General features: G+C 53.2%; 2 protein-coding genes across 4 annotated transcripts; one reads left to right on the top strand and one right to left on the bottom strand.

Annotated features, from left to right (window-relative positions):
- The first annotated feature begins 577 nt into the window (after positions 1-577).
- On the top strand, positions 578-22,513 carry Pomt1 (protein O-mannosyltransferase 1). 3 transcript variants are annotated; one of them, XM_047524368.1, is made up of 20 exons: positions 578-752; positions 1,855-2,003; positions 3,216-3,322; positions 3,468-3,518; positions 4,202-4,348; positions 5,427-5,538; positions 5,898-5,963; positions 6,047-6,140; positions 6,379-6,534; positions 7,466-7,596; positions 7,883-7,978; positions 9,814-9,906; positions 11,529-11,625; positions 16,849-16,941; positions 17,182-17,302; positions 17,993-18,090; positions 18,619-18,732; positions 20,338-20,464; positions 21,251-21,428; positions 21,761-22,513. In XM_047524368.1, exons 2-20 carry the CDS (start codon positions 1,882-1,884, stop codon positions 21,933-21,935), a joined length of 2,178 nt encoding a protein of 725 aa, XP_047380324.1. In that variant the 5' UTR covers positions 578-752; positions 1,855-1,881; the 3' UTR covers positions 21,936-22,513. The 3 variants fall into 3 exon arrangements, with proteins under 3 accessions (XP_047380324.1, XP_047380322.1, XP_047380323.1); XM_047524366.1 differs by lacking the exon at positions 578-752 and adding an exon at positions 1,192-1,339; XM_047524367.1 differs by lacking the exon at positions 578-752 and adding an exon at positions 1,233-1,696.
- Positions 22,514-23,461: 948 nt separating this feature from the next.
- Positions 23,462-26,269, bottom strand: Uck1 (uridine-cytidine kinase 1). The gene is given in 8 exon segments (XM_047524370.1): positions 23,462-23,660; positions 23,663-23,785; positions 24,174-24,222; positions 24,359-24,453; positions 24,543-24,685; positions 24,882-24,978; positions 25,757-25,916; positions 26,105-26,269. Coding segments are annotated over 8 exon segments (882 nt in total). The 5' UTR covers positions 26,264-26,269; the 3' UTR covers positions 23,462-23,604.
- Positions 26,270-26,396: the final 127 nt, after the last annotated feature.

The raw sequence follows: 26,396 nt of genomic DNA, 5'->3' as shown, positions 1-26,396 counted from the left end.
TCCCTTGTTTTTCACATTTGACTGGAAACCCCTCAGATGAAAGGTTCTTGTTTTACAGTTTACACAGAAACCAGGAGGCATGGCTTGGCTGAAATGCCTGAGCTGAGAGCGACGCCAGGAAAAGAGGACTAAAACTGCTGCTGGGCTCATCTTCAAAACGTGGCAGCACCTAGCAGTCCCCACCCACTTCCACGGGACGGGCATCCCACCTGTGCACACCTCTGCCCAAGTGGGTTGGTGAGCGGCCTTGGGCACTTGAGGTAGCTTGTGTGTCGCCAATCCTATCAGATCTTTTGTGGAAAAGTAGGAAAGGATTATGCTGCGTTTTTCGGTGGGGAAAAAGCAAGCCTGGTCTCGGGCAGTGAAGGGTCAAAAGCAGATTGGGGTTCAGGCAGTGGTGCTCAATTCTGCCGTCACCTGGCTGTGTGATCTTGGGAAAGACATCTGGGCATCATACTTTCCTTATCTTGAAACGGGTTGTGCCGGGGGAAGTGGGTGGTGCACGCCTGTACTCCCGGCCAACACTGAGAGGCTGCGGCAGGAGGATCAGAAGCTGAAGGCCGGTCTGGGCAACTTAGACCCAGACTCAAAAAACAAAGGGGATCTGGGGACGTCGCTTCAGTGGTAGAGTGCCAATGGGTTCAAACCCCAGCACCAGGAACATATTTTTAAACGGATTGTAAGGGTTCCTACCTCGGAGGGCAGTGAAGATTCGAAGTCGCTGGCCATCCAGCACAGGTGCCTACGGCCAGGTAAGAAAACAACCGCCCGCCAGCAAGCGAGACCTCTTCCTCCGAGCCACGCCCGGTGCGGCGGCAGGTGGCTCCCAAGTCCCCGCGAGGGCCGGGACCTCCCTCCGCGCGCGGCCGACCCTCGCGGGCACTCCTACCGGCAAAGCAGCGCAGCTGGAGCCAGGAAGCCAGCAGCACTCGGCGAGCGCCCGCCCAGAGCAGGCCTGCAACCGCGGCGAGGCTGCCAGTGTCTCGGGGGCGCTGAGGCAGGAGGATCCGAGTTCAAAGCCAGCCTCAGCAACAGGCTCAATCCCTGGCACCGGGGCGGGGCGCGGGGGAGACACGCGTGCGCTTACACTACACAGGGATCCTGGAGCGCCGGAGCCGGGAGTAGCACACCCTGCAGGAGAGGACCTCGGCGCCCGGCGTGCGCGCCGAATGCGCACGCGCGCCGCTGCCCGACCGGCCCCGCAGTCTCGGCGAGGCGAATGCCGATCGGTGGATCGCGTGGAGTCCCCAGCGGCCGAGTCCCAAACGGTCCGCCTCCTGGGAGGTTCCGAGGCGTGACACGGCGCGGGGAGCGCGCTGCCGGGCTCCGAGAAACCCTAGTACGTTTGGGGACTCGAGCCCAGCCGGGATTCGGAGTCGGTCCGTGCGGGACTCGCCGGGGCCGGGGGCGTCCGGGTCCTGGCGGCGCAGGGCCGCGCAGCCTCGCGGGGAGAGGAGCGCCCGGGCCGCGGAGCCTGGGAGGAGGCGGCTGCCCGGCCGGGTGCCCCAGAGCGACGCGGCCTCGGGAGAGAAGGGCTGCTCGAGGCAGGGACGGCAGGCCCTGAGCGCCCGGAGCTGCCAGTCAGGGGAGGGCGGAGGGGCCGCACCCGCCGCAGCGGCCTCGCGCCCAGCAGGCGTCTGTGAAGCGGGTTGTTGGAGCAGAATTCCCGGGCCTTTCCAGAGTGCAGCCCGCCCAGGTGCGCTGCCCTCCCGCAGCCCTTTCCTCCCACGGGGATGCCCGGAAGCCTCCCGGTGCCTTTCTCCCAGCCCCGCTGCCTCTGGAAGCCAGGCTGGGTGTTGCAGCCCTTCTCCAGCCCTTCTCCCCTGGATGGCAGCTCCTCCCTTCTTTTCCCAGGCGTCCTCCAAGCTTCTCTCCTACACCATGTTGGGAGTTTTGAAGCGCCCTATCGTGGTGACTGCCGACATCAACTTGAACGTCGTGGCCCTGACTGGAGTGGGACTTCTGAGCCGACTGTGGCAACTCTCCTACCCACGCGCTGTGGTGTAAGCCAGACGACTCCGTGGGAGGCGGTGTCCAGGAGGAATCGTCATTTATATATGCTAGGGAAGACCTCCCACTTGCTACACTCCCAGCCCAAGGAAGTGCCTTTCAAAGTGGACTTAAATGGCATAGCAAAATTCCCGGACTTCTTGGTGATGGATGTTTTGGGCAGTAAGAATGAGACCATTTTGTCCCCAGAACAGTTGGTCCCCTGTAGAGTACACCTTTTAGGTCTTGCTCCATAGGTTTACAGCAGGAAAAACAGCCTGTTAAATGGTTGCAGTGGAGAGAAATATGGTAACCAGCTGTAGATTTTCCATTTTAAAATTGGAGGGCAGAGGACTGATGGATTTGGAAGTGAGTCTTCGCTGTTTAGAGCTCTCAGACCTTGCTTTTGATCATAATGGGAAGTGGTTGCTTTCGTTATTGAAGGACTGCTTATTAATTAGCACATGTTCTTTTCTAACTTTATTATGGAAAACGTCAAATATATATGAAAGTAGGGAGAACAGTGTAATGGCCTCCACCAGTATATTCATTACCCAGTTCAGCTATCATCAGCTCATAGCCAGCTCCCTCCCTGCAGTGGTTGGTTTGAATCAAATCCTAGACATGTTTCATAAATTCAGTATATAACTTTAAAAGAAGAAAATTATTTTGTGGGGAGGGGTGGAAGATGAGGATTCTTTAAAAAAATCACATAACTATGATCGTTATCACACCTAAGAAATTGACAGCATTTCCTTGGTATCATAAGTTTCTCCCAATTTGTATGGCAATATTTTGTTGCAGTTGGTTCCTATATATTTTCCTTTCACTCCTGCAGCTGTTGCATTGAGTCTACAGGTCTGATTCCATGTCACAGCCATAGCAGGTGCTGGTGGCTAGGAGAACTGAGGTGGGATTCTCCTCGGGCCTAGGAGGTCTTTCAGTAGGTTGACCAGCAGTACACACCTATGTTGGAAACTAGAGGGGCTGGACTCTGTGTGTGGCAGGCATCTGAGTGCCATCTGATGTTGGTGAATTTTCTACTCTCTTCCCTGTGGGTGGATGAGGCTGTGTGTGTCTTAGTATTTGGGGTCAGGGTACAGTTGGGCAACAGACATTGCTCACCACTTACCTAAAGTCATGGGAAGCACACAGAAGTTCATCTTCACTTCTCTTGTTTACAGTTCAAACTTCTAGTTGAATACAATGTGTTTGTTTGCTTTCAGTTTTGATGAAGTATATTATGGGCAGTACATCTCTTTTTACATGAAACGGATCTTCTTTTTGGATGACAGTGGACCTCCATTTGGCCACATGCTGCTGGCGTTGGGAGGTAGGATTCATTAGTAGCCATTACCTCGTGGGCCCTCAATAAAACTATCAGTGAAATTTCTTGAGGGCTGAAACTGTATTTTGTTTACTTACCTTGTTTCTTTATTGCCTTCCACAGTACTCCAGAAATTAATTTTCTGTTCTAGGTTACTTAGGAGGATTTGATGGTAACTTTTTGTGGAACAGAATTGGAGCAGGTAAAAAAAAAACAAAATATAAAAAACCTTAAGTTTGCTTCTTAATGTGCACATAATAGAAAGGAGAGATAATGGTTTTGATGGGGATTAACAATTGCCATTTATTCATCTGAGTTCAGCATATTAATTATTTGCATACAGGTAAAAACCTTTTGAAAAGTCTGGTAAAAATTAGTGCTTAGTTACAGTAATTATTTTATCCCTGGTTTTTGGTACATGTATCCTGTGGCATTTTATTGCAGTTATCTTTCTTACATGTAACTTTTGTAGATTGCCACAATATTTTTGGAAATAGGTGGGGTACATGTAAATGAACATTGACTTCAGAATCTTTAGTATTCATTGGTGCTTTGTGAGAACTGCTTCCTAGACTGCACGAAGCTCATTTCAGAGCAACTGGGCCCAGGCATGGCACCTGTATTCCCCGATACTTGGGATGCCGAGGCAGGAGGATTGATTGAGGCCAGGAAGACAAGGCCAGCCTGGGTAACATAACAAAACCCTATCTCTAAACAACAACAAAACAAAAATCCAAAGCTAGTTTCGAAGTCTCCACCCACAATTTGCACACTCAGTTGCTAATGTCATCCCCATTTTATAAACTTGAATCTTAGAGTCTGACCTGCAGTACATGCGGATGGTGCGTGCACATCGTTCTCAGCTCCTCTGTGATTGCCTTCCAGAGTACAGTAGCAACGTGCCCGTGTGGTCCTTGCGCCTGCTGCCAGCACTTGCAGGGGCACTCTCTGTCCCCATGGCCTACCAGATTGTGTCAGAGCTCCACTTTTCTCACTCTGCTGCCATGGGAGCTGCCCTGTTGATGCTTATAGGTAATCCCCAGGCCCCTGCCCACTCTTGGTGCCACGTAGGGAAGAGCCAAGTACTGGCGTTGCTGACATCTCAGCGTGAGACCAGGGGAGCTCACGGATTCCCTGGGCATGCCCCACTAGGAAGCACATCCAGCTCATCAGTTTTGAGCTGTAAGTCCCTGGGCGCTGGGAGTGCTGGACAGTGTGACCAGACCCTTGTCAGTAGTGGAGGTGTGGCTGTATAAAGGGAGGCCGGCCAGACACTGCTCCAAGGCACCTGCATCTTCATCTGGTTGTCACTAACTGACGATCCCCGCTTCCACCTCCCAGGCTTTGGGCAGTTAAGATGGACTCATGAGCTGGTGTATCCTCTTTCAGCTGAACTTATGAACAGATGGAATTAAATCAGATGAAAGGTTAGACTAGAAAACAAAGAGAGACACTCAGCGTGGCTGGAGACTCTGATATCCTGTGCCTACATAATGTTTTTATGTTCACAGCAGCTTTACAAAGCTGGTGTTCTGCAAATAAGCAAAAGGCTCAGAGAAGTCAGTGAGTCGCCTGCTCACAAGGTGTCAGTAGATGTGATTCAGATTCTTATTCCTATCTGCCTTTGTGACTCGGGGCATGTCCCCTGCTAGCCACCCCACTTCTGAACTTCCCACTGTGGCAGGTTGTATTGTCTTAGTTAAGTCCAACCAGCCTCTGTATCATAGTGTTCTGCATCTGCAGATTCAACCAACTATGAATCAGAAATCAATTTTTTTAAAATTACACCTGTACCAGAAATGTATAGATTTTTTTTTCTAAACACGACAGTAGAGCAAGAATTTACATGCTATTTACGTTGTTTCAGGTGTCGTATGTAATCTAGAGATGATTTCTAGTACACAGGAGGATGTATGTGGGTTCCATGCAAGCACGGTGCCTTTCTTTATAAGGGATGTGAGTGTCTGTATCCAAGGATACCTGGGGACTGGCCCTGGAGCCAGTTCCCTCTGAGGAGCAGAGGAGGCCATCAGTCTGCTGTGTGAATGTGCTAGTCTTCCTGTGTGTGCGTGCTACCCTGAGACTCACGTGCTTTTCGTGTCTGTAACAGAGAACGCCCTGATCACTCAGTCCAGACTCATGCTTTTGGAGTCATTGTTGATATTTTTTAATCTCTTGGCTGTGTTGTCCTACCTGAAGTTCTTCAACTCCCAAAAACACAGGTATGGAAAGTGGGGCCTATCTTGCCCATTTATCAGAAAAAAAGATTCTGGGTGGTTTCTAAGACCTTTTATTTTGAGTACCTTTCAGTCATCTAATATTTTGGGGGGTTGGCTGTTGGCTCATGACTTCACAAATATGTCCTCCTTTTTCTTTAACTTGCTGGAAAATTTGTTCTTGACCAAAAAAACAAAAAAACAAACTAAAAAAAAATTCTTCTCAGACTGAAACTGGGAGATGGGGATTCTTTTTATGGTATCTGATACAACCAGCCAACCCAGCGACTTCTTGGAGAAACGCGTGCCTTCTTGGCCTCTGTTGTACAGTGCGTGACCTGTCCCTGTCCTGCTTCTTCACCCAGCCCTTTCTCTCTGCACTGGTGGTCCTGGCTGATGCTGACTGGGGTGGCTTGTTCCTGCGCAGTTGGGTGAGTTGGCTCTACTGTCTTGGTGGGTTCTCCCTCCTGTGTTTTCATGTCGCGTCATGACCTTATTAGTCTTGTCTTTTCAGCATCAAATACATGGGTGTTTTCACGTACTTGCTCGTGCTTGGTGTCGCAGCCTTCCATGCCTGGCACCTGATTGGAGACCAGACTTTGTCAAATGTAAGTACTGATGCCAGCGCAGTGTTAGGCCAGCCTGTGTGGGCTGAGAGGACTGTCCGGGGAGCGTCGAGTGCACAGACCTGAATGCTCACAGCTTCAGAGGCAGACAAGCCAGGCAGCCTCTCCTCTCAGCTGACGAGGGCCCCTGTCGGGGAGGCCACGCTTCTAAGCCCAGAGTCTGTACATGGACAGGCTTGCCATGGAGCAGGAGCTGACCTCCTCTTGCATCTTCCGGCAGGGCCGTGTGTTCTCTCACTTGCTTGCCAGAGCCGTGGCCTTGTTGGGCGTCCCGGTCATCCTGTACTTGCTCCTCTTCTACGTCCACTTGATGCTGCTCTACCGCTCTGGGCCCCATGACCAAATCATGTCTAGTGCCTTCCAAGCCAGCTTGGAGGTAAGGGGCTGTGTGAACATTGTCCAGTGAGTGTTGTAGGAAAGTCAGTCGAGAACGTGGCAGCCACGGCAGTAAAGGGATCCCAAATGCAGTGATGCTGTGTTAATAAATGAGGGGCCGACTCTTTAGTTCTCCACGTGACTGCTTGAAAACGTCTTAAAGTCCCAGAGACATTGGGCATTTCGAAGCGCCTTACAGGATGGCACTCAGTTCTGGTGTTCGTTTATATTAATTGCAAATACATTATAAGTTGAGTGTCCCCACTCCAAAAATCTTGAAATCCAAAATGCTGCAAAATCCCCAGCTTTTCAAGTGCCAGCATGAATGCTTAAACAATTTCAGATTTTGGAGCATTTCTGATTTCAGACATTCAGATTAGGGATGATCACCTGCTAAGGTCTGTACAGATATTACAAAGTGCAAAAAAAATCCAAAGTCCCCGAATTCCTGTTGCAAGCATTTTGCATGAGAGATACTCAGCCTGCGGGCGGACCGAGTGAGATGGGTTGGAATGCAGCCTCGGAGCCCGTCAGGCCGTCGCCTCGCCCTGCTCTGGGTTTCTCTCTCTCCTCTCTCTCTCTCTCTCTCTCTCTCTCTCTCTCTCTCCTCTCTCCTCTCTCTCTCTCTCTCTCTCGGTACTGAGGAGTGAATACAGGACCTCAGGGTGCTGGGCAGGGCTGTACCCCAAGGCGTCCTCATGAGCTGACATAATTGCTGGTGTCCCCATGGACTCCTGAGAACCAAATGCTGTGCAAGCGTAAGGCCTAGCCGAGCACCTGATTCACTTTGATCAGGATTCAGAAGGGACAGGACACCACTGCACGAGTGGTCCTGACCAATTAGATATCAGGCCAGTTCCCACTACCCTATCAGGAAGGCTGGTTCGGGATCTCGCGCTCACGCTCACCTTCAACCCTTTCCATTTGTCTAGGGAGGGCTGGCCCGCATCACCCAAGGCCAGCCACTGGAGGTGGCCTTTGGTTCCCAGGTCACCCTGAGGAGTGTCTTTGGCAAACCCTTGCCCTGCTGGCTCCATTCCCACCAGAGCACCTACCCCATGATGTAAGGAAAGCGAAGATCATAGAATGTTCTCCCAGCTCTGCCCACGTGAGCAGCTGTCCCTTTCCAAGCGCAGAGGCCCTGTGCTGGGCCCCACTCCCGTGGTGCTGTGGCGTGTGTGGGCCTAGTGCTGGGGGCTGGTGCAGCGCACGGCTCCTCGTGTGCCCTCCTCACCGCGCTGACACGAGTGCCTCTCTCTGCGTGTCCTCCACCCGCGTTTCCCCACACACCTCCGTGGGAGAACTGCCATGGGTCCTTGGCTGACCACTCTGTTGACTCTCTCACCCAGATATGACAATGGCCGGGGCAGCTCCCACCAGCAGCAGGTGACCTGTTACCCCTTCAAGGATGTCAACAACTGGTGGATTGTGAAGGATCCTGGGAGGTGAGTGCAGTCCCGGTGCTCCACAGTAGAACTCAGCAGGCCTGGCTGGACCAGGACCTTGGGGTCTGCTCTGGGCCCCCCTCTCTACTGGGTTCCCCCACTCAGCACCCTTCATTCAGCCTGGGAGCCTGGAATTGCCCATTCAGGGCCTCCTCTTAGAAGTGTCACAGGCATGCCCCAAACTCCCCTCTTCCAGTGCCCTCCACCACCACTACCATTCCCCTCAGAAAAATAGGATCTTGCCAGGTGTTAGGGCACATACCTGTAATCCCAGGACTCGGGAGGCTGAGGCAGGAGGATTGCAAGTTCAAGACCAGCTTCAGCAACTTAGCAAGGCCCTAAGCCAATTAGCGAAACCCTGTCTCAAAATAAAAAAAATTAAAATTACTGAGGACTTGGCTCAGTAGTTAAGTGTTGCTGGGTGCAATCCTCAATACCGAGAAAAAAAAAAAATAGAACCTTCCTCTCTTGAAAACAGTATCACCTTGCTCAGGCCTCCAAGGCAGGTCTCCCTCTGCTCATCCCCATGCCCAAGCTGTGGACTCTACCTGCACATGAGATCTCAGACCTTCCAGGTCCTGTCTCTACCACCTTCCTGTCTCCACTGCCTGCCCCCTCCACAGGTGGTCAGTGATTCCTATTCATGTGTACTCCGCTATTTCAGTCAACTTTCTCCCTGCTGTGACTAAAAGACTAACCAGAATAATTGTAGAGGAGGAAAAGTTTATCAGGGACTCACAGCTTCAGAGGTCTTGGTCTATAGACAGCAGGCTCCATTCCTCAGGGCCGGAGGTGGGGTAACATCATGGCGGAAGACTGGCAGAGGGAAGCAGCTCACATGATGATCAAGACCAGATACAAATGTATACCCCAATGGCACGCCCTGGCGACCCACCTCCTCCAGCCACACCTTCCCCACCTCCAGTTACCACTCAGTTTACACATCAGGGGATTAATTCACTGATTGGGTTAAGGCTCTCGCAACCCAGCCATTTCTCCTCTGAACCTTCTTGCGTTGTGTCACATGTGAGCTTTGGGGGGACACCTCATCCAAATCATAACACCCACTCCAGCCTCCGCTGCCCCAGGGGTCCTCATTATCAGGACACTCTCCTGCTCAAAACCCCCCTCAGATCCCATGCCCCTAGAATTCAGCCCCTGCATAAGGTGCCCCTGCCCCAGCCTGAGCCTCCAACCTTGCCCACATGCTCAGCTCTCAGCCACCTCTGTGTCCAGAGCAGGGCAAAGGCCTCTGCCTGACCAGTCCTACTTATCAGGAATGTGAAGGCCAGGTCCTTGGGAGGCTTCCTGGTCGCCCTGTCCAGCCTCTGCACCCTCCTTCTATCACTGTCCCCACTGCTTCCTGTGTCCATCGTGTGCAGCTGCTGATGCAATCTGCGTGTTCATTTGCTCCTTATCAGTTTTGTTCAGTGCAGTGATGTGAGGGCAGCTGGCCACCATCTGGCCTGTCCAGCCACATGTCGGCATGTGGCCCAGCGTCTGGGGTTTCTAGCTCTTAATGATGGTTATGGACAAAAGATCCTTGCTGTTAGAAAAACGGAGTGTTGGCAGCCGCCATGCTTCTATCACTGTAGCCTTTGCAGACAAGCGTGACAGTGGCAGACAGTCACCTGTGGCCATTTGGAAAGTGACCGCCAGCTTTAGAAAGAGGTTAAGTGGAACTTTGTGCCTTGGTTCCACAGTCCCCTCTGCGAGGCGTGTGTGAGTGGGCGATTGCCAGTTGGTGGCACTCTGGAGCTGTGGCACCTCCCGGTGAGCTGCTGGTTTAGGGGCCCAGAGCGGGCACCATCCTGACAGCACTGCATCTTCCCCAGGCACCAGCTGGTGGTGAACAGCCCTCTGAGACCCGTGCGGCACGGGGACGTGGTGCAGCTAGTCCATGGCATGACTGCCCGCCTCCTCAACACGTGAGTGCCTGCCTGCTCCCCCGGCTCTCTCGCTGCTTGGGTGTCCTCTGCTGCTTCTGTCCAGCAGGACACAACTGCTGTCCAGCACTTGCATGTGCCCGAGGGGTTAGCAGGGGGCCTGAGGACGCAGCTGAGGGGAGGGCTTTAAAGGAAACACTGGTGCAGGTGGGGTGGAAGGCCCAGCATGTTCCAGAAGGTGGGATGCAGTCAGGGCCACCATTGGAATGCGAAGATGCTTTCTGCACAGGACACGTTGGGCTGCTCCTCTGTAGAGCAGTGCATGTTTAAATGAGTTCCAGACAGACTCCCTGTGGGTGCAAACCCAGCCAGAGGAGTCCCCTTGCTGACCTGCCTTCTGTACAGTGGCCACTCCTCCTCCAGCTTCTCCCTCCTGCCTCCTCCTGGGTCATACTGCCAACTCGGCTGGTCCTCACCCTCACACCCTCTGCACCTTCCCAGCTTCTGGGTTGTCCTCACCTCGTCCAGCATCCCTGACCCCAGGTCCAGCCTCGCCTCCAGCTTCTCCTGTGAACGCCCACATCCCACTTGGCTGCACCGGGTGCTCATGGGGACCCAGCTCTGGCTTGGCTACCCCTGCAGAGCCCGGATCCTGTCAGGTGTCCATCCTTGGTTCTTCCTGTCCCTTCTCCCTCACCCACGCCCCAGCCCAGCCCTCTTGACCTCCGGCCTCACCTGGCCCCCGTGGCCCGGGCCCAGGCCCTTGAGAAGGTGCCATGCTCTGGCATTGCTCCTCTGCCTGCAGCCCTCTGGCGACTCCCTGTCACCTGCTTCCTGCCCTGGTTGAGGCCCCTGTGTCCTGACACACATCAGCCCCTCGCCTGACCTCCCTCCTAGTCCCGAGTGACAAGCACCGCACGTGGGCTTGCGCAGCACCCCTCTGCTGGAACGTGCTTGGACTCAGGCCCCCAGTCCCGCCCTGCTTACTCTGGCTCTGCTGGCAGGTGCCTGGTGGGCGTCTGGGCCGTCGCTGTCCAGTCTTGGTGCTCATTTGCACACAGGCCCCAAATGTCCACTCTTGGTGCTCATTTGCACACAGGCCCCAACCACGGGGCCTGTTTTCCCAAGGCTCTGAGGGTGTCATTTGCTGCTGCTGGGTCTGCAGCGCCTAGCAGGACTGGCACAGGGGTGACAGGGATCACAGGGTGCTCCTGGCTGTGTAGCTGGCCTCGCAGGGCCTGCTGTCCCCACACTGTCCTGCTTGGCCCTGGTCAGCTGGGTACTGGCCGGCAGCACTGCTCCTGAGCTCTGCATGACAGAGCTGTCGGCTCGGGCTCTCAGACACAAGAAGCCAGCCCTGTAATAGCCATTCCTTCCTCTGAGACATGGCCTGGTCCAAAAAGTGGGCTGGAGACACCACCCAGTTATGTCATAACCACCCTGGAAAGTCCATCTGTGTGGCCCCCTGGAAAGTGCGCTACTGTGGGGGCCTTTTCAGCATCTCATGGCCAACCTCAGGGACATGTTCTCCAGCAGTAGCCACCAGTGGAAAACCAGGTTGTCCTGTAGCCAGCTGCCTTCACTCTGAAAAGTGGCTTTTTCCCTTAAGGAAGAAGTAGCTTTGAGGGTTCTCTCCAGTGGCTCTGTCTGCTTTGGCTTTCCAGGCATGATGTTGCGGCTCCCCTGAGTCCCCACGCGCAGGAGGTCTCCTGCTACATTGACTACAACATCTCCATGCCCGCCCAGAACCTCTGGAGGCTGGTGAGTCCACGTGGAGCGCCATGCTGGCCTGGATGGTCGTGAGCCAGAGAGAACCTGGCGCGTTTCCTACTCCGAATGCCCCGCTGCCATTTCAGGTTATTCTGATTCAGTTGTAAAATGAATTTACAACTGAAAATAAACTGTGGATTTACTCACAGAGAAAGTCATGGATGCTTTCACTGGGAGGAGGTCCCTGCTCCTCTGTGGAGGTCCTCAAGCCCCGAGGAAGGCGTTTCCTGGAAGTGGCGGGTGCTTTGGGTCTGCCCCAGGCAGGGCTGCCTGCTCATGAGGCCCCCCCGATCTGCCGCTGTTCACCATCACATCTGGTCCTCACAAGGAACCAGAACTCTGGCCACCCCTCAGCCTGACAGTCCTGCTTCTCATGCCCCCTGGGGAGCGACTCGGCCATCAGTGGGCCTGCAGTTGTCTCTCCCCGACACCCGTACAGCTCTCCCAGGAAAGGGCCATGTGTGGGCGTGCTGGCTGCTGGACCCCTTGCCCTGAGTTCAGGGACCTGGATGCTAAGCACAGCTCAGTCCGGTCATCCCACACTGAGTCCAGCTTCCTCTCAGCTCCCAGTGGTGCCCGCAGCCCCCTTTGGTTCTCAGTAGGGTGACCACACCCAGTTGACACAGTCCCTGGTGGCTCCCTCGGCAGTGCCAAGTCTCAGAGGCTGCTGCGTGCTTAGCCAGTGCTGCTGGCTGCTTCTGCCTTCCCTATGCCGCACGTGCTTGTGTTGTGCCCTGTTCCTCCACTTCCTCTGGGTGGCACCCATGATGGGAGCTCTCCCAGTGCAAGTCCCACTCAGGGTCCTACCTCTTCCCTGGCTCTGTACCTCCCTTCTGCCCTCTGCTGCTAAGGGCTCCATCGCCGATCCCTCTCCTTCTGCCGCCTCCTGGTGGCACCTTTAGGACCCTATGCCCACATGTCAGCTGCAGTTGACAGGACATGGAAGGGGGAGCGTGCCTCAGGGGCAGCTGTCTAGCCTCAGAGTGGCCAGCCAGACCTCCAGGCATTTGCTCCCGTTCAGCTTTGGGTTCTCTGAATCTTACCAATAAAACAGGGTCCTCGGGAGGCCCCACTGTGTCAGGCTGTGACACAGCACAGTGCTCTTCAGGTGTTTGCTTATTTGTGACCCAGAATGAGAAATCCCTCCCTCAGGGACCACCTAAGCTTCACTTGGGCCGACTTCGTATTCACTGGATAGAGACTGAGAAATGTCTGCCTTCTGGCCTCTGCTCTCCTCCACCCTCCAGGTGACCATGCATTGTAGACAGGCAGGGAAACTCATCAGGCTTTTAAGTCTCTGTGGGAATCCTGCCTTGCATAGCCTTTGGCAGGGGATGGTGTGCCTTCCCCTGGGCTGGACCAGTGTGCGGCATGGATCGGTGTGTCCATGGCGACATCCAGGTCAAGCCCCTCACGGCTCCTTTGCTTGGGGGCATTTCCCCTTGGCTCAGAGCCATGTTAATTCATTACTTGGTGACAGGTCTTCATTTTTTTTTTTTTTTTACTTTATTTTTATTGTAAACAAATGGAATACATGTTGTTTCTGTTTGTACATGAAGTAACAGCATACCATTTGCATATTCATACATTTACATAGAGTAATGATGTTGGATTCATTCCGTTATTTTTTTCCTCCCCCCCACCCCTCCCACCCCTCTTTTCCCTCTATACAGTCCCTCCTTCCTCCATTCTTGCCCCCCTCCCACTCCCCATTATGTGTCATCATCCACTTATCAGTGAGATCATTCGCCTTTTGGATTTTTCGTAGTTTTTTGTTTTTTTGTTTTTTTGGTTTTTTTCCTCTCATTTTCCCGGCAGGGGATTTGAACCGGGGTCCTTAGGCATGAAAGGTGAGCGCTCTCCAAAAGAAGCCATTTCTTCAGCTCCTGGATTTTTGAGATTGGCTTATCTCACTTAGCATGATATTCTCCAATTTCATCCATTTGCCTGCAAATGCCATCATTTTATTATTCTTTATAGCTGAGTAATATTCCATTGTATATATATACCACAGTTTCTTTATCCATTCATCAATTGAAGGGCATCTAGATTGGTTCCATAGTCTGGCTATTGTGAATTGAGCAGCTATGAACATTGATGTGGCTGTATCTCTGTAGTATGCTGATTTTAAGTCCTTTGGGTATAGGCCGAGGAGTGGGATAGCTGGGTCAAATGGTGGGTCCATTCCAAGTTTTCTAAGGAATCTTCACACTGCTTTCCAGAGTGGTTGCACTAATTTGCAGCCCCACCAGCAATGTATGAGTGTACCTTTTTTCCCACATCCTCTCCAACACCTATTGTTGCTTGTATTCTTGATAATCGCTATTCTAATTGGAGTGAGATGGAATCTTAGTGTAGTTTTGATTTGCATTTCTCTTATTACTAAGATGGTGAACATTTTTCATGTTTGTTGATTGCTTGTAGATCTTCTTCTGTGAAGTGTCTGTTCATTTCCTTAGCCCATTTGTTGATTGGGTTATTTGTATTCTTGGTGTAGAGTTTTTTGAGTTCTTTATATATTCTGGAAATTAGTGCTCTATGTGAAGTATGAGTGGCAAAGATTTTCTCCCACTCTGTAGGCTCTCTCTTCGCATTGCTGAGAGTTTCCTTTGTTGAGAGAAAGCTATTTAGTTTGAATCTGTCCCAGTTATTGATTCTTGCTTTTATTTCTTGTGCTATGGAAGTCCTGTTAAGGAAGTCTGATCCTAAAGCCAACAAGGTGAAGATTTGGACCTACTTTTTCTTCTATAAGATGCAAGGTCTCTGGTCTGATTTCAGGTCCTTGATCCATTGAGAGTTGAGTTTTGTGCAGGGTGAGAGGTAGGGGTTTAGTTTCATTCTGTTGCATATGGATTTCCAGTTTTCCCAGCACCATTTGTTGAAGAGGCTATCTTTCTCCATTGCATATTTTGGCACCTTTGTCTAGTATGAGAAAATTGTATTTATTTGGGTTTGTGTCCGTGTCCTCTATTCTGTACCATTGATCTACCTGTCTATTTTGGTGCCAATTTGGTGTTACTATTGCTTTGTAATATAGTTGAAGTTCTGGTATTGCGTTACCCCCTGTTTGATTCTTCCTGCTAAGGATTGCTTTAGCTATTCTGGGTTTCTTATTCTTCCAGATGAATTTCATGATTGCTAGCTCTATTTCTGTAAGGCACATCATTGGGATTTTAATTGGAATTGCATTGAATCTGTATAGCACTTTTGGTAGTATGGCCATTTTGACAATGTTAATTCTGCCTATCCAAGAACATGGGAGATCTTTCCATCTTCTAAGGTCTTCCTTAATTTCTTTCTTCAATGTTTTGTCGTTTTCATTGTAGAGATCTTTTACCTCTTTGGTTAGATTGATGCCCAAGTATTTTATTTTTTTTTGAGGCTATCGCAAATGGAGTTGTTTTCCTCATTTCCCTTTCAGCTGTTTCGTCGCTTTCGTATAAAAATGCTTTAGATTTTTGCGTGTTGATTTTATAGCCTGCTATTTTGCTGAATTCTTGATGAGGTCTAGAAATTTTCTGGAGGTTTTTGGATCCTCTAAATATAGAATCATGTCATCCGCAAATAGTGACAGCTTAAGTTCCTCTTTTCCTATTCATCTCCCTTTAATTTCTTTAATCTGCCTAATTGCTCTGGCTAGAGTTTCGAGGACAATGTTGAATAGAAGTGGTGAAAGAGGACATCCCTGTCTTGTTCCCGTTTTTAAAGGGAATGGTTTCAGTTTTTCTCCATTAAGAATGATGTTGGCCATGGACTTAGCACAAATAGCCCTTACAATGTTCAGGTATGTTCCTACTATCCCTATTTTTTCTAGTGTTTTGAGCATGAAGGGGTGTTGTATTTTGTCAAACGCATTTTCTGCGTCAATTGAAATAACCATATGATTCTTATCCTTAAGTCTACTGACACGATGGATTACGTTTATTGATTTATGAATGTTGAACCATCCTTGCATTCCAGGAATGAACCCCACTTGATTGTGGTGCACAATTTTCTTAATAAGTTTTTGGATACGGTTTGCCAATATTTTGTTAAGGATCTTTGCATCTATATTCATCAAGAATATTGGTCTAAAATTTTCTTTCCTTGATGTGTCTTTTCCTGGTTTGGGTATGAGGGTGATATTAGCTTCATAGAATGAGTTTGGTAGGGTATGCTTCTTTTCTATTTCCTGGTATACTTTGAGAAGTATTGGAATGAGTTCTTCTTTGAAGGTCTTGTAGAACTTGCTGAGAATCCATCTGGTCCTGGGCTTTTCTTGGATGGCTTTTCTTGCTTGATATTGATCTGTTTAAATCGTGTATGTCCTCCTGGTTCAGTTGGGAGGAGCATATGTCTCTAGAAATTTGTCAATGTCTTCGGTAGTTTCTATTTTGTTGGAATACAGATTTTCAAAGTAGCTTCTCATTATGTTCTGTATCTCAGTGGTGTCTGTCGTAATATTTCCTTTTGCATCATGTATTTTAGTAATTTGAGTCTTCTTTCTCCTTCTCTTTGTTAGTGTGGCTAAGGGTTTGTCTATTTTGTTTACTTTCTCAAAGAACCAACTTTTTGTTTTGTCAATTTTTTGAATAGTTTCTTTTGTTTCAATTTCATTGATTTCAGCTCTGATTTTAATTATTTCCTGTCTTCTACTACTTTTGCTGTTATTCTGTTCTTTTTTTTCTAGGGCTTTGAGCTGTAATGTTAGGTCATTTAGTTGTTGACTTTTCATTCTTTTCTGGAATGTGCTCCATGCAATGAATTTTCCTCTTAGTACCACTTTCATAGTGTCCCAGAGATTTTGATATGTTGTATCATCGTTCTCATTGACCTCTAAGAATTTTTTAACCTCCTCCCTGATGTTTTTTGTTATCCATGTTTCATTCAATAGCATATTATTTAGTCTCTAGGTGTTGGAGTAATTTCCCTTTTTTATTTTGTCATTGATTTCTCCTCTCAGTCCATTATGATCTGATAGAACACCAAGGCAGTATCTCTATTTTTTTGCATTTCCTAAGGGCTGCTTTGTGGCATAACACATGGTCTGTTTTCAAGAAGAGGTCTTCATTTTTGCATTTAAGGAAAGTTTGAATAAAAAGGAATAATTGACAAGATCCATTTTTGGTGTTGGGTTTTTTGCAGTACTGGGGATTGAATGCAGGCTCTTGTGCATACTTGGCAAGTACTGTACCTCTGGGCCACAGCCACAGCCTGACAAGTCTGTTTTTGCAGGACATTGTGAACAGAGAGTCAGATAGAGACGTCTGGAAGACCATCTTGTCAGAGGTGCGCTTCGTGCATGTGAACACGTCTGCCGTGCTGAAGGTAAGGGGGCTGCTGCTTAGTGTGGCTGTGGAAGCCAAGGCGTCCCTGAACTCCTGCAGCAGCAGCACTGCAGTCACTGCGCTGTGTGTGTATTGGTTTTACTCCGAGGAAGGGAGGATTTTATAACTGCTCAGGAGAGAATCCTACTGTGCAGACCTAGGGGACATCTGCAACAGAGTGGCTGGGTGGGCTGCCAGGGACCTGCCTTCCAGGCCCCTTTATCTTGTTTGGTTCTTCCAGCTGAGCGGGGCACACCTCCCTGACTGGGGGTTTCGGCAGCTGGAGATTGTAGGGGAGAAGCTGTCACGGGGTCACCACGGGAGCATGGTGTGGAACGTGGAGGAGCACCGGTATGGCAAAAGTGAGTCCTCCTGCCACCTCCTGCCACCTCCTGCCACCTCCTGCCTCCTCCTGCCACCTCCTGCCACCTCCTGCCTCCTCCTGCCACCTCCTGCCTCCTCCTGCCACCTCCTGCCACCTCCTGCCTCCTCCTGCCACCTCCTGCCTCCTCATGCCACCTCCTGCCACCTCCTGCCACCTCCTGCCTCCTCCTGCCTCCTCCTGCCTCCTCCTGCCACCGCCTGCCTCCTCCTGCCACCTCCTGCCTCCTCCTGCCTCTTCCTGCCACCTCCTGCCACCTCCTGCCTCCTCCTGCCACCTCCTGCCTTCTCCTGCCACCTCCTGCCGTCTCCAGTGCTCAGCACCTGAGAAAGACACAGACAGAATTGTGGGTTTGCAGGAGCTAAACACTCCCCACCTCAATTGCCAGTCCTAGCCCTTTGTCCTGCTGCAAGGACAACACAGGGCATTTCCCCAAGGGACCACGGAGGAGCTAGTGCACCCCCCACAAGCAGAGCATTCTGAGTGGAGAAAGGCCCCAGCGGGTGGGGGAGTTGGGTGTGGTGGGCAAACTCCAGAACGGCACACGCAATGAAGTATCACGTGAGTGGTTGGAAATGCAGGGAGACGAGCTTTTTGCCAAGCTGATGGCTTCTGCTTCATCTCCTGGCCCTCCTCTGCTCCCGTCTTTGGTGTTCTTGTGTTCTGGCAGGCCAGGAGCAAAGGGAGAGGGAGCTGGAACTGCACTCCCCTACTGAGGTCGACATCAGCAGGAACCTCAGCTTCATGGCCAGATTCTCGGAACTGCAGGTGACAAGTGGCGGGAGGGAGCTGGCTTCTGCTGTGTGTGCTGAGCTCTGAAGTTCCCAGCATCTGTCTTGGACCTGGAACCTCAGACTCACTGGCAGAAGGAGTGTTTCCCAGGAGTCCTCCCCAGCCTGAGTGACATGGGGCACTGTTACCCGGTGTCCCCGCCCTTGCAGTCAGGAACAAGGAGGTCCAGCCTTAGTGACATTACAACCTTGCCACAGCATCCTGAGGTCACCCATCAGGTCCAAAGGGGCCACTTTCAACCAGCAGAGGCCCTCAAAATCAGAGGGTCTGTACCAAAGTGAGCCTCGTGGTCAAGTCCAGGCTCTTAGTCACAGAGGAGGTGCCGGGTTAGGCTTCAGGACCCCTGACCAGAGCATTCATTCTGCCTGACCTGCTGCCTCTGTTGCATGATCCAAATGAACTTGAGATGGCACAGTTCACAGGCAAGGGGCAGCCATTTGCCAACACCTGTGTGAAGCAGAGAGCCTGCCCGTCCCAGAAGCTCAGGTCTCTGCTCTGTTGCAGTGGAGGATGCTGACACTGAGGACTGAGGACTCCGAGCACAGGTACAGCTCCACGCCGCTGCAGTGGGTCACCCTGGACACCAGCATTGCTTACTGGCTGCACCCCAAGACCAGCGTAAGAAGCGCCTGTGGCCGCTGAAGGAGCTTTGTCCCTTCCTGTAGAAGTTCCCTTTAGCATTAAGAGCAGCCAGCGTGTCCTGCAGAGTCCTGGATTTCTGCAAAGCCTGTTCTAGCAGCAGTCTAGGACTTGGTTTCCTCAGGATGCTGGGCAGCGTGGCCAGCACTCTATGAGATTCCGAGAGTAAGGCCTCAAACCCGCCTGTTAGGAAAGCCCCAGCTTTGTTGCTGTTGCTTTTCCTGGCAGAAGTGGTTCATAAGATATGTTCTGCACAGCACCTGGCCGCTGGACTCACCAGGCTGTGTATGTGCGTCTTGTCGTCACTTTGCGGTGTCAGCTGCAGTCAGTGCTCAGGGAACACTCGCTGAGTGGGCAGGTGCTAAACACTCCCTTCTCAGTTGGAGGAGAGAGAGCAGCCCTTGGGAAATGGAAGTACCAGGACCAGGTCCCAGGGCTCACCCAGTGTCTGTGTGGGAGGTGGACTACCATTCCGTGAATAACTTTCTCATTAAAAAGTGAATCTTAGCCAGGCACAGTGGCACATGCCTGTCATCCCAGCAGGTCGGGAGGTTGAGGAGGAGGATCATAAGTTCAAAGTCAGCCTCAACAGCAAGGCCCTAAGCAATTCAGTGAGACCCTATCTCTAAATAAAATACAAAGTAGGGCTGGGGATGTGGCTCAGTAGTCAACTGCCCCTGAGTTCAATCTCTGGTACGCACCCCCACCCCCCGGAAGAAAAATGAATCTTGCTGGGTACTGTGGCGCACATCTGTAATCCCAGTGATTTGGGAGGTTGGGGCAGGAGGATCACAAGTTTGAGTCCAGTCTTGGCAATTAGCAAGGTCCTAACAACTCAGCAAGACCCCCATCTCAAAATAAAGAATTTAAAAAGGGCTGGAGAGATGTGGCTCAGTGGTAAAGCACCCCTGGGTTAAATCCCCAGTACCAAAAAAGAGAAAAGAAACTTCAAACCAGGTCCACAACTGTAATCCCAGCTACTCAGGAGACAGGCAGCAGGGTCACAAGTTTGAGGCCAGCCTCAGCAACTTATTGGTGCCCTGTCTCAAAAAGAAAAGAATTCTCAGGGGTAGGTTGAACTTCAGTAGACATGCTTGGCATGCACGAGGCTCTGGGGTCACTCCCCAGCACGACCCCTGCCCCAAAAGAGGAAAAATCTCATTTACTCCTAGTTTTCAGGTTTAGTTTACAAAATCAAGAATGCTAGCATTTTCCTAGAAAGGTTCTCATTGAGAACAGGTATGTCCAGGTTAGTGGCGAGGCTGGAGGATACCAGAACGTACCTGCGCGACGTGTTTGGTTTTTGCGATACTCTGGGTTGAACCTAGGCTTGCATGTTAGCTAGCATTCTACCATTAAGCCACGTCCCCAGCCCTTCATTTTGAAACAGGGGTCTCCAGAAGTGGTTGAGGCTGGCCTTGAACTCTCCCTCCAACTTAGCTGGGTTTACAGGTGTGCCCCCCCTAGCCTGCCTCTGCTTTTTCACTCTTTGCTAGAGTAAAGGTTACGTTCGACTTTGTTCAGTGTGGCTGTTGCCCTCTGCGTGGAGGGCAGGTGGCTGAGAGGGACTCCCGTTGCTTTCAGGCTCAGATCCACCTGCTTGGAAACGTCGTGATCTGGGCCTCGGCCAGCCTCGCCACCGCGGCCTACACCCTGCTCTTTTTCTGGTACCTGCTTAGACGGCGAAGGAACGTCTGTGACCTCCCCGAGGGTCAGTGCGGCGCACTTCTCTGCCTCTTCCCTCTGGTGATGAGAGTTCGCGCTGCTTAAGTGAAGCCCCGCTGTACCCGGAGCCTGTGCCCTAAGGCCCCTGTTTCCTCAGGAAGGAAAATACCTAGCTAGTGGCAGTTGGGTTCCCTGGTGGCGTTCCTGGCTTCTCCGGCAGGAAGCAGTCATAGTGGTGCTCTCTGGCCTTCGTACAAGTTGGCTGCATGTACCAAAGGTGCTGGGGAAAGAGAGCAGCCGACAGGCGCGTCCAGCTGACAGGACTGCACTTGAAACCATCTTGAAACAGAAAAGGAAAAACCACCAGTGTGGGGTGGGTGTCCCCAGTGCCTGACCCCAGTCCCAGAGACTGCTGGGAGCTGCGTAGCACCCTTGCCCTGCTGTGTCTCTGTTCATCTTGTGATGCCTGTACCCTTCTCTCTGTTGACTTTCCACGTCACTCTGGGCTGGTGGACGAGTGCAGCCCCACCTCCATAAATCCCAGAAGAGCACTGACCTAGTGACATTCCCAGATGAGAGCAGGCTGACCCCACACTGGATCAGATCTGCCCTGTGCGGCCAGCCACGGCTGGCAGGGGTCTAACACACGCTGGGCCCGGCCTCCCGTGGACCAGGGCATCCATAGGGGTGGTTAGGTCCAGGCAGGAAGCTATGGGTGCATTCTTCCTCCTGAGACTGGGAAGGTTCCGGGAGGGACGTTGGGCTCTGAGGTCATATGCCTGTGATGTAAGCACGAGCTCATGCACACTAACCCTGTCGTGCCCTCCTGCAGATGCCTGGCAGCACTGGGCCTTAGCCGGGGCCCTGTGTATCGGCGGCTGGGCACTGAACTACCTGCCCTTCTTCCTGATGGAGAAGACGCTCTTCCTCTACCACTACCTGCCCGCACTCACCTTCCAGATCCTTCTGCTCCCGATGGTCCTGCAGCACGTCAGTGATTACCTGTGCAGGTATGGGGGTCCTGCTCATGGCAGCAGGGCTGGGGGTCACAGAGACTGCTCTTAGTGCAACCTGGGCCCAGAGAGGCACAGCCATCTGGGCACAGTGGCCACGTCTGTAGTCACAGCTACCAAGGAGGATGGCCAGTCCCAGGCCCTGTCTCAGAAAGTAAAAAGGCTGGGGATGTAGTTCAGTGGTAGAGTGACTCAGGGTTCAGTCCCCAGGACCCAGGGGGAAAAATCCACAGGCTGGCAGGTGACTATGGATTCCAAGAGGATGGCCAGGCAGGGTTGCTGGAGCAGCAACCAGGGGTCCTCAGGACACTTTGCACTCCTGCCCACAGGTCCCAGCTGCAGAGAAGCCTCCTTAGCGCCCTGGTCATAGCCTGGTTTTCCACTGCATGCCACGTGTCGAACATGCTGCGCCCACTGACCTATGGGGACAGGCCACTCTCACCCAGTGAACTCCAGGCCCTTCGCTGGAAAGATAGCTGGGACATCCTGATCCGAAAACACTAGCAGAACCAGCACGAGAGCCGTCGGGCTGGGTAGGGCAGGCTCTTACAGCGCGCTCATCTTTCACAAGCAGAGGGCTCTCAGCCTGCAGTCTGGCGGGCTCACGGGGATGCCCCGGAACTTAATTGTGGTTTCATTCTTGAAGCAGTCCTCTGAAGAGCACCTCATTTGGAGTGGTTTTATTTTTCTCTGAAGAACTTTTTCCCTCCACACCCTCCCACCCATGAGTTTCAATGGCCAGCACAGGAGCCACTTGCAAGCAGGCCAGTGACATGCAAGCCAGGACCTGCCTGACAGGCCCTCACGGCATGGGCTTGGCATTTGATCTGATGGGCTCACTCATCCAAGCAGGCCAGCCCTGTCCTCAGCAAGGGCCTGCAGGGTCGCCCTGGACAGCCATCTGTTGGTGTGAACATCTTTTTGAGGCCTCCAGTGAATGCTGTTTAAAGACTGTGACTCCTCAGGTTGCTTTTTAGAAACACTTCTGTGAGATTTTGCTGAGACAACAGTGGAGGTTGGGTCATCCAGACGTGTCTCTGCCCATGATACGCTGCCTTCTTCAATAGAAATAAAGAGACAAACTGGCACTTGTGTTTGGTGTTATTTATTGAGTCTCCCTCCAAGGGGACACAGGCTCAACACACTGTTAAGACTCAACAGAAATCAGCCCTGCCACTGCATATGGCAAGGAATGTCATGGCTGGTAGTACAAGTTGTGCTCAGCAGGAAATGACCTGTGCCTAGCTTGTGGCAATGGCAAAGGACACTTTTTTCCAGAAAGGGTGGTCACATGGGAGGGAAGACAAACTTGGATGACAGGGCCATTTGTGAGGCCCTGAGCTCTGGCCCGGTATGAGGAAGCCACCTGAATGTTTGCCAGCTGGCACATGCTGGGGCTGGAGGCCACTGCCCTGTACACAGCCCATCTAGACATCACTTAGGCTCAGGGGTCCCTGGTGAGGTGAGGCACCTGTGGGCCTACATGCTGACACGGCTGCAGTCAGAGCAGACCCAACAGCCTGCTGCCTTCTGCCCCAACATGCAGGGGCCATGCAGGCACCTGGATCTGAACCCCCTGCCCTCTGTGATGCTGGTTAGACCGACGCTGGCCGATGCCGGTTCCTGCCTCTTCTCTGCCACTGAGGCCCAGGCCAAGGGGAGGGAAACGCCTCTGAGGCTCCTTAGACCAGCACACCACACTGGACTACAGCTGTGTGGTGGGTCAGGAAAGGAGGTTTCTAGGGCACAGCCAGCCTTGGTTTATGGAACAGGATGGAAGAGAAAACATCAGGATGAATAACACGTCTTAAAGCTTGTTTCAGTGATGTGCGTGTGAACCGGGCCCTCCTGGGAAATTCTTATTGGTCACGTGCACCGAGCCCACGTGCCCAGGCTGCTTCCTCAGGTTTCCGAGCAGACTGGCTTTCCTCCCGGAGGCACACGGGCTCACCCCCCAGCGGGGGCACTTCAGTGAGCCACAGAGATGTTGGTTAGACCTCCCTAAGTGAGAGGAAGCAGTGAGACACGGATGCCCTGTCTACCTACAAAGTGAGCTTCCCTGCAAGAGCACAGGCAGCCTGGGCCCTCCAGGGGCAGGAGGTGCTCCGTGCCAGTCCCTGAACGTGGACTGTGGGGAGCCCTGCCAGCAGGCTGGGACAGCACGTAATGGCTCTCAGTGGGGTCTGCTGCTGGACTCCAGGTGTGACCGTCTGCCAGAGGCCAGCACCCTGGGTGGTCTCCTGGCTCAGGGAAGGTCCTCTTGTGGCTCCGCCCATTGGCTCCCCCGCGGTGCCGCTTGCAGAGATCGCCATTCAGGATGTCCTGGATGTGCTGCACAATCAGATTGATGGCAACTGCGGCGAGAGGCATGCGCACTCAGCTCTGCTCTGCTGTGCCACAGGCCTGCACAGGGCTGCGGGCATGGGGCCACCCGCCCCAGGCAGCCGCACTCAGCCTGGACAGAAGGCCACTGGCCAGGTCCTCACAAACAGCCACACATCTTAGCAGACAGAAACTGCAGGACAGGATGTGAGACATTAAAACACAGCAGCTCCATTTGCTGCGAGGAGCCTGGGCCACTTGGGAGCCTGGTTAAAGCCCTGCCCTGTCCGTGCTGAACCAGTGCCTCAGGTAAACACTGTGGGTCTCGTGCACTCGGGAGTCCTCAGAAGCCAAGGCAGGAGGCAGCAGACCCCAGGTGGTGGCTCTGGGAACGGGGACAGGCATTGGGGGGTTGCTTACCCATGTTGTCAACCCCTCGAGGAATGATGACGTCAGCATACTTCTTTGTCTGCAAGACACAAGAGCTTCTCAGGAGGATTACTCCTCCCCAGGACTGTGTGAGAGCAGGGGTCGGCCTGGTGTTATCAGGTGGGAACAGGGACTCAGGTGTGAGAACAGGTTTTCGAATAGATGAAGCGTGGTACCGGCAGGCAGAACTCCTCGAAGGCAGGTTTGACAAAGGTGGTGTACTGGGTCAGGATCTGCTCCAGGTCCCTCCCGCGGTGCACGTCCCGGAGAACTGCAGAGACAGGAGCGAGGCGCCACAGTGAGGCCTCCCTCAGGACCCCAGCCAGTCCCGGCCGGGCACACGGACCCACGATGCACTACCTCTCCGAGAAAGTCTGACATCAGAGTCAGTGTCCACGAAGAGGCGCAGGTGGAACATGTCCCGGATCTCCTGGCTGTAGAACACCAAGATGCCCTCAAACAGAACCACGTCGGCAGGATAGACCACAGTGGTCTCTGGCAACCTACCAGACGGAGAGGAAGCAATAGGCCCTGCTGGACAGTCAACCCTAATCCCACGGAGGACTCTGGGGTGGAGGACAGATGTATGGGATGGACCACAACTGTGGCAGGGCCCCCCATGGGGCAGTCTGTGTAGGAACCCAGAGGAGACACCCTAACCAGCCCTCTCCTTGGACTTCCCGGGAACCACCTGCTTACCTTGAGTGTGTCACAAAATCGTAGGTTGGGACCTCGACAGTTTTGCCCTCTACGATGCGTTTCAGAGTTCTGTGCATCAAATCATTATCAAAAGCATCTGCAGAGAGGAAGCAGGTGAGAAAACCCAGCTGCCCTCTCGCCACAGACAGGAGGGTACCAGGGATACTGAGGACCCTACAGGACGTTCAGATTAGGAGCTGCCCCTACACTTTCGTAGTGACAGGGTCCTCTGCAGTCCTAGAGACCGCACAGGACGAAGATGCCTGGACGACCCTCGGGCAGTGCACAGCCCAAGTTTGTCCCACCAGAAAGCTGGAACACACTGGCCAGCACTGAGGAACCAGGGCGTCAGGTCTCCACTCCCCTCTCTGGCCAGGAATAATCAGTCAGAATGCTGCTTGGCAGGCCTTCTTCCTCGGTGTCCCTGTGAAAGGCTGACCATGACAGGGAGCCAGGCCTCTCCAAATCAGGAGAGGGGACTGCAGGGCCTGGGCCCTAGATCATGCACTGCTTTCCACAACTGGCCTCCCTGAGGACTCTGTCCCTGGACAGGTGGGGAATGGAAAGGCCACCCTGGACAGTGGGGTGTGCAAAAGGCCCCACCAGCAGCAAGGTGGGGGAAGGAAGGCAAGTGGATTTCAACTGGACTGAGCAGTGGTCCTGAAGGCCCCTCCTGCTGCTGGTTTCCTGATTGGCTCCAAGCAAACTCCTGCAGGGAGCCCAGACCCAGAGAGCTGGTCAGATCCTCCTGACTTGACCTGCAGGCCCTCTCTGCCAGCCATGTGGGTAACTTCTCCGACCCCACTCTGGGCATCTGCAACTGGCCGCGTGCCCGGCTCATCCACAGCCTCCCCAGGCAAGCTCTCTGGATGTACCTGGGTGGTCGAAATTGTACTGTCCCTTCAAGGCCTTGGCCTTCTGCTCTGCGGTCAGGACCTTATAGAACCGGTCCTGGCTCAGGATGACCAGCTTGCGCTGCCGGTGGTCCACTTCGTTCTGTCCAAGCAGCTCCATGATCTTCTCGCACACGGTGGACTGGGGACACAAAAACAGCACCCCGCGCTGGCACGGCGGGCGGCTCTGCCCGCAGGGGGCTTCCGCCGGCCAGCAACAGGTGGCGCGGCGGGCGGAGCGCAGGGGCCCGCGGCCGGGCCGGCGGGAGGCGGGAGGCGGGGCCGGGGTCCCGCGCCGCCGCCGCCCGCCCCTCCCCGCGGCCCGCTCACCTTCCCGCTCGCGGTGCCGCCGCTCACGCCGATCAGGAAGGGCCGCGGGTGCGGGCGCTCGGCCTCGGGCGCGGCGGCCTCGCCGTCGCCGCCGCCCGCCGAAGCCATGTCGGCCCCGCTGCGCCGCCGCGCCCGCCGCTTCCGGGGCCCGCGGCGCATGTGCGCAGGGCGGCCGCGCTCGGGGCGGGGCCTGGGCGCGCGCCGCGGGGACCCACGCGCCGCCGCCGCCGCGCCGGCCGCTCCCCCGGCCGCGCCCCCCGCCCCCGGGCCTCGGGCCCGCAGCGCAGCCTCC

Source organism: Sciurus carolinensis, chromosome 14 (assembly GCF_902686445.1).
Source record: "Sciurus carolinensis chromosome 14, mSciCar1.2, whole genome shotgun sequence".
NCBI lineage: Eukaryota > Metazoa > Chordata > Mammalia > Rodentia > Sciuridae > Sciurus > Sciurus carolinensis.
Note: the sequence above shows the minus strand (reverse complement) of the source record. Positions and strands in the feature narration are given on the sequence as shown.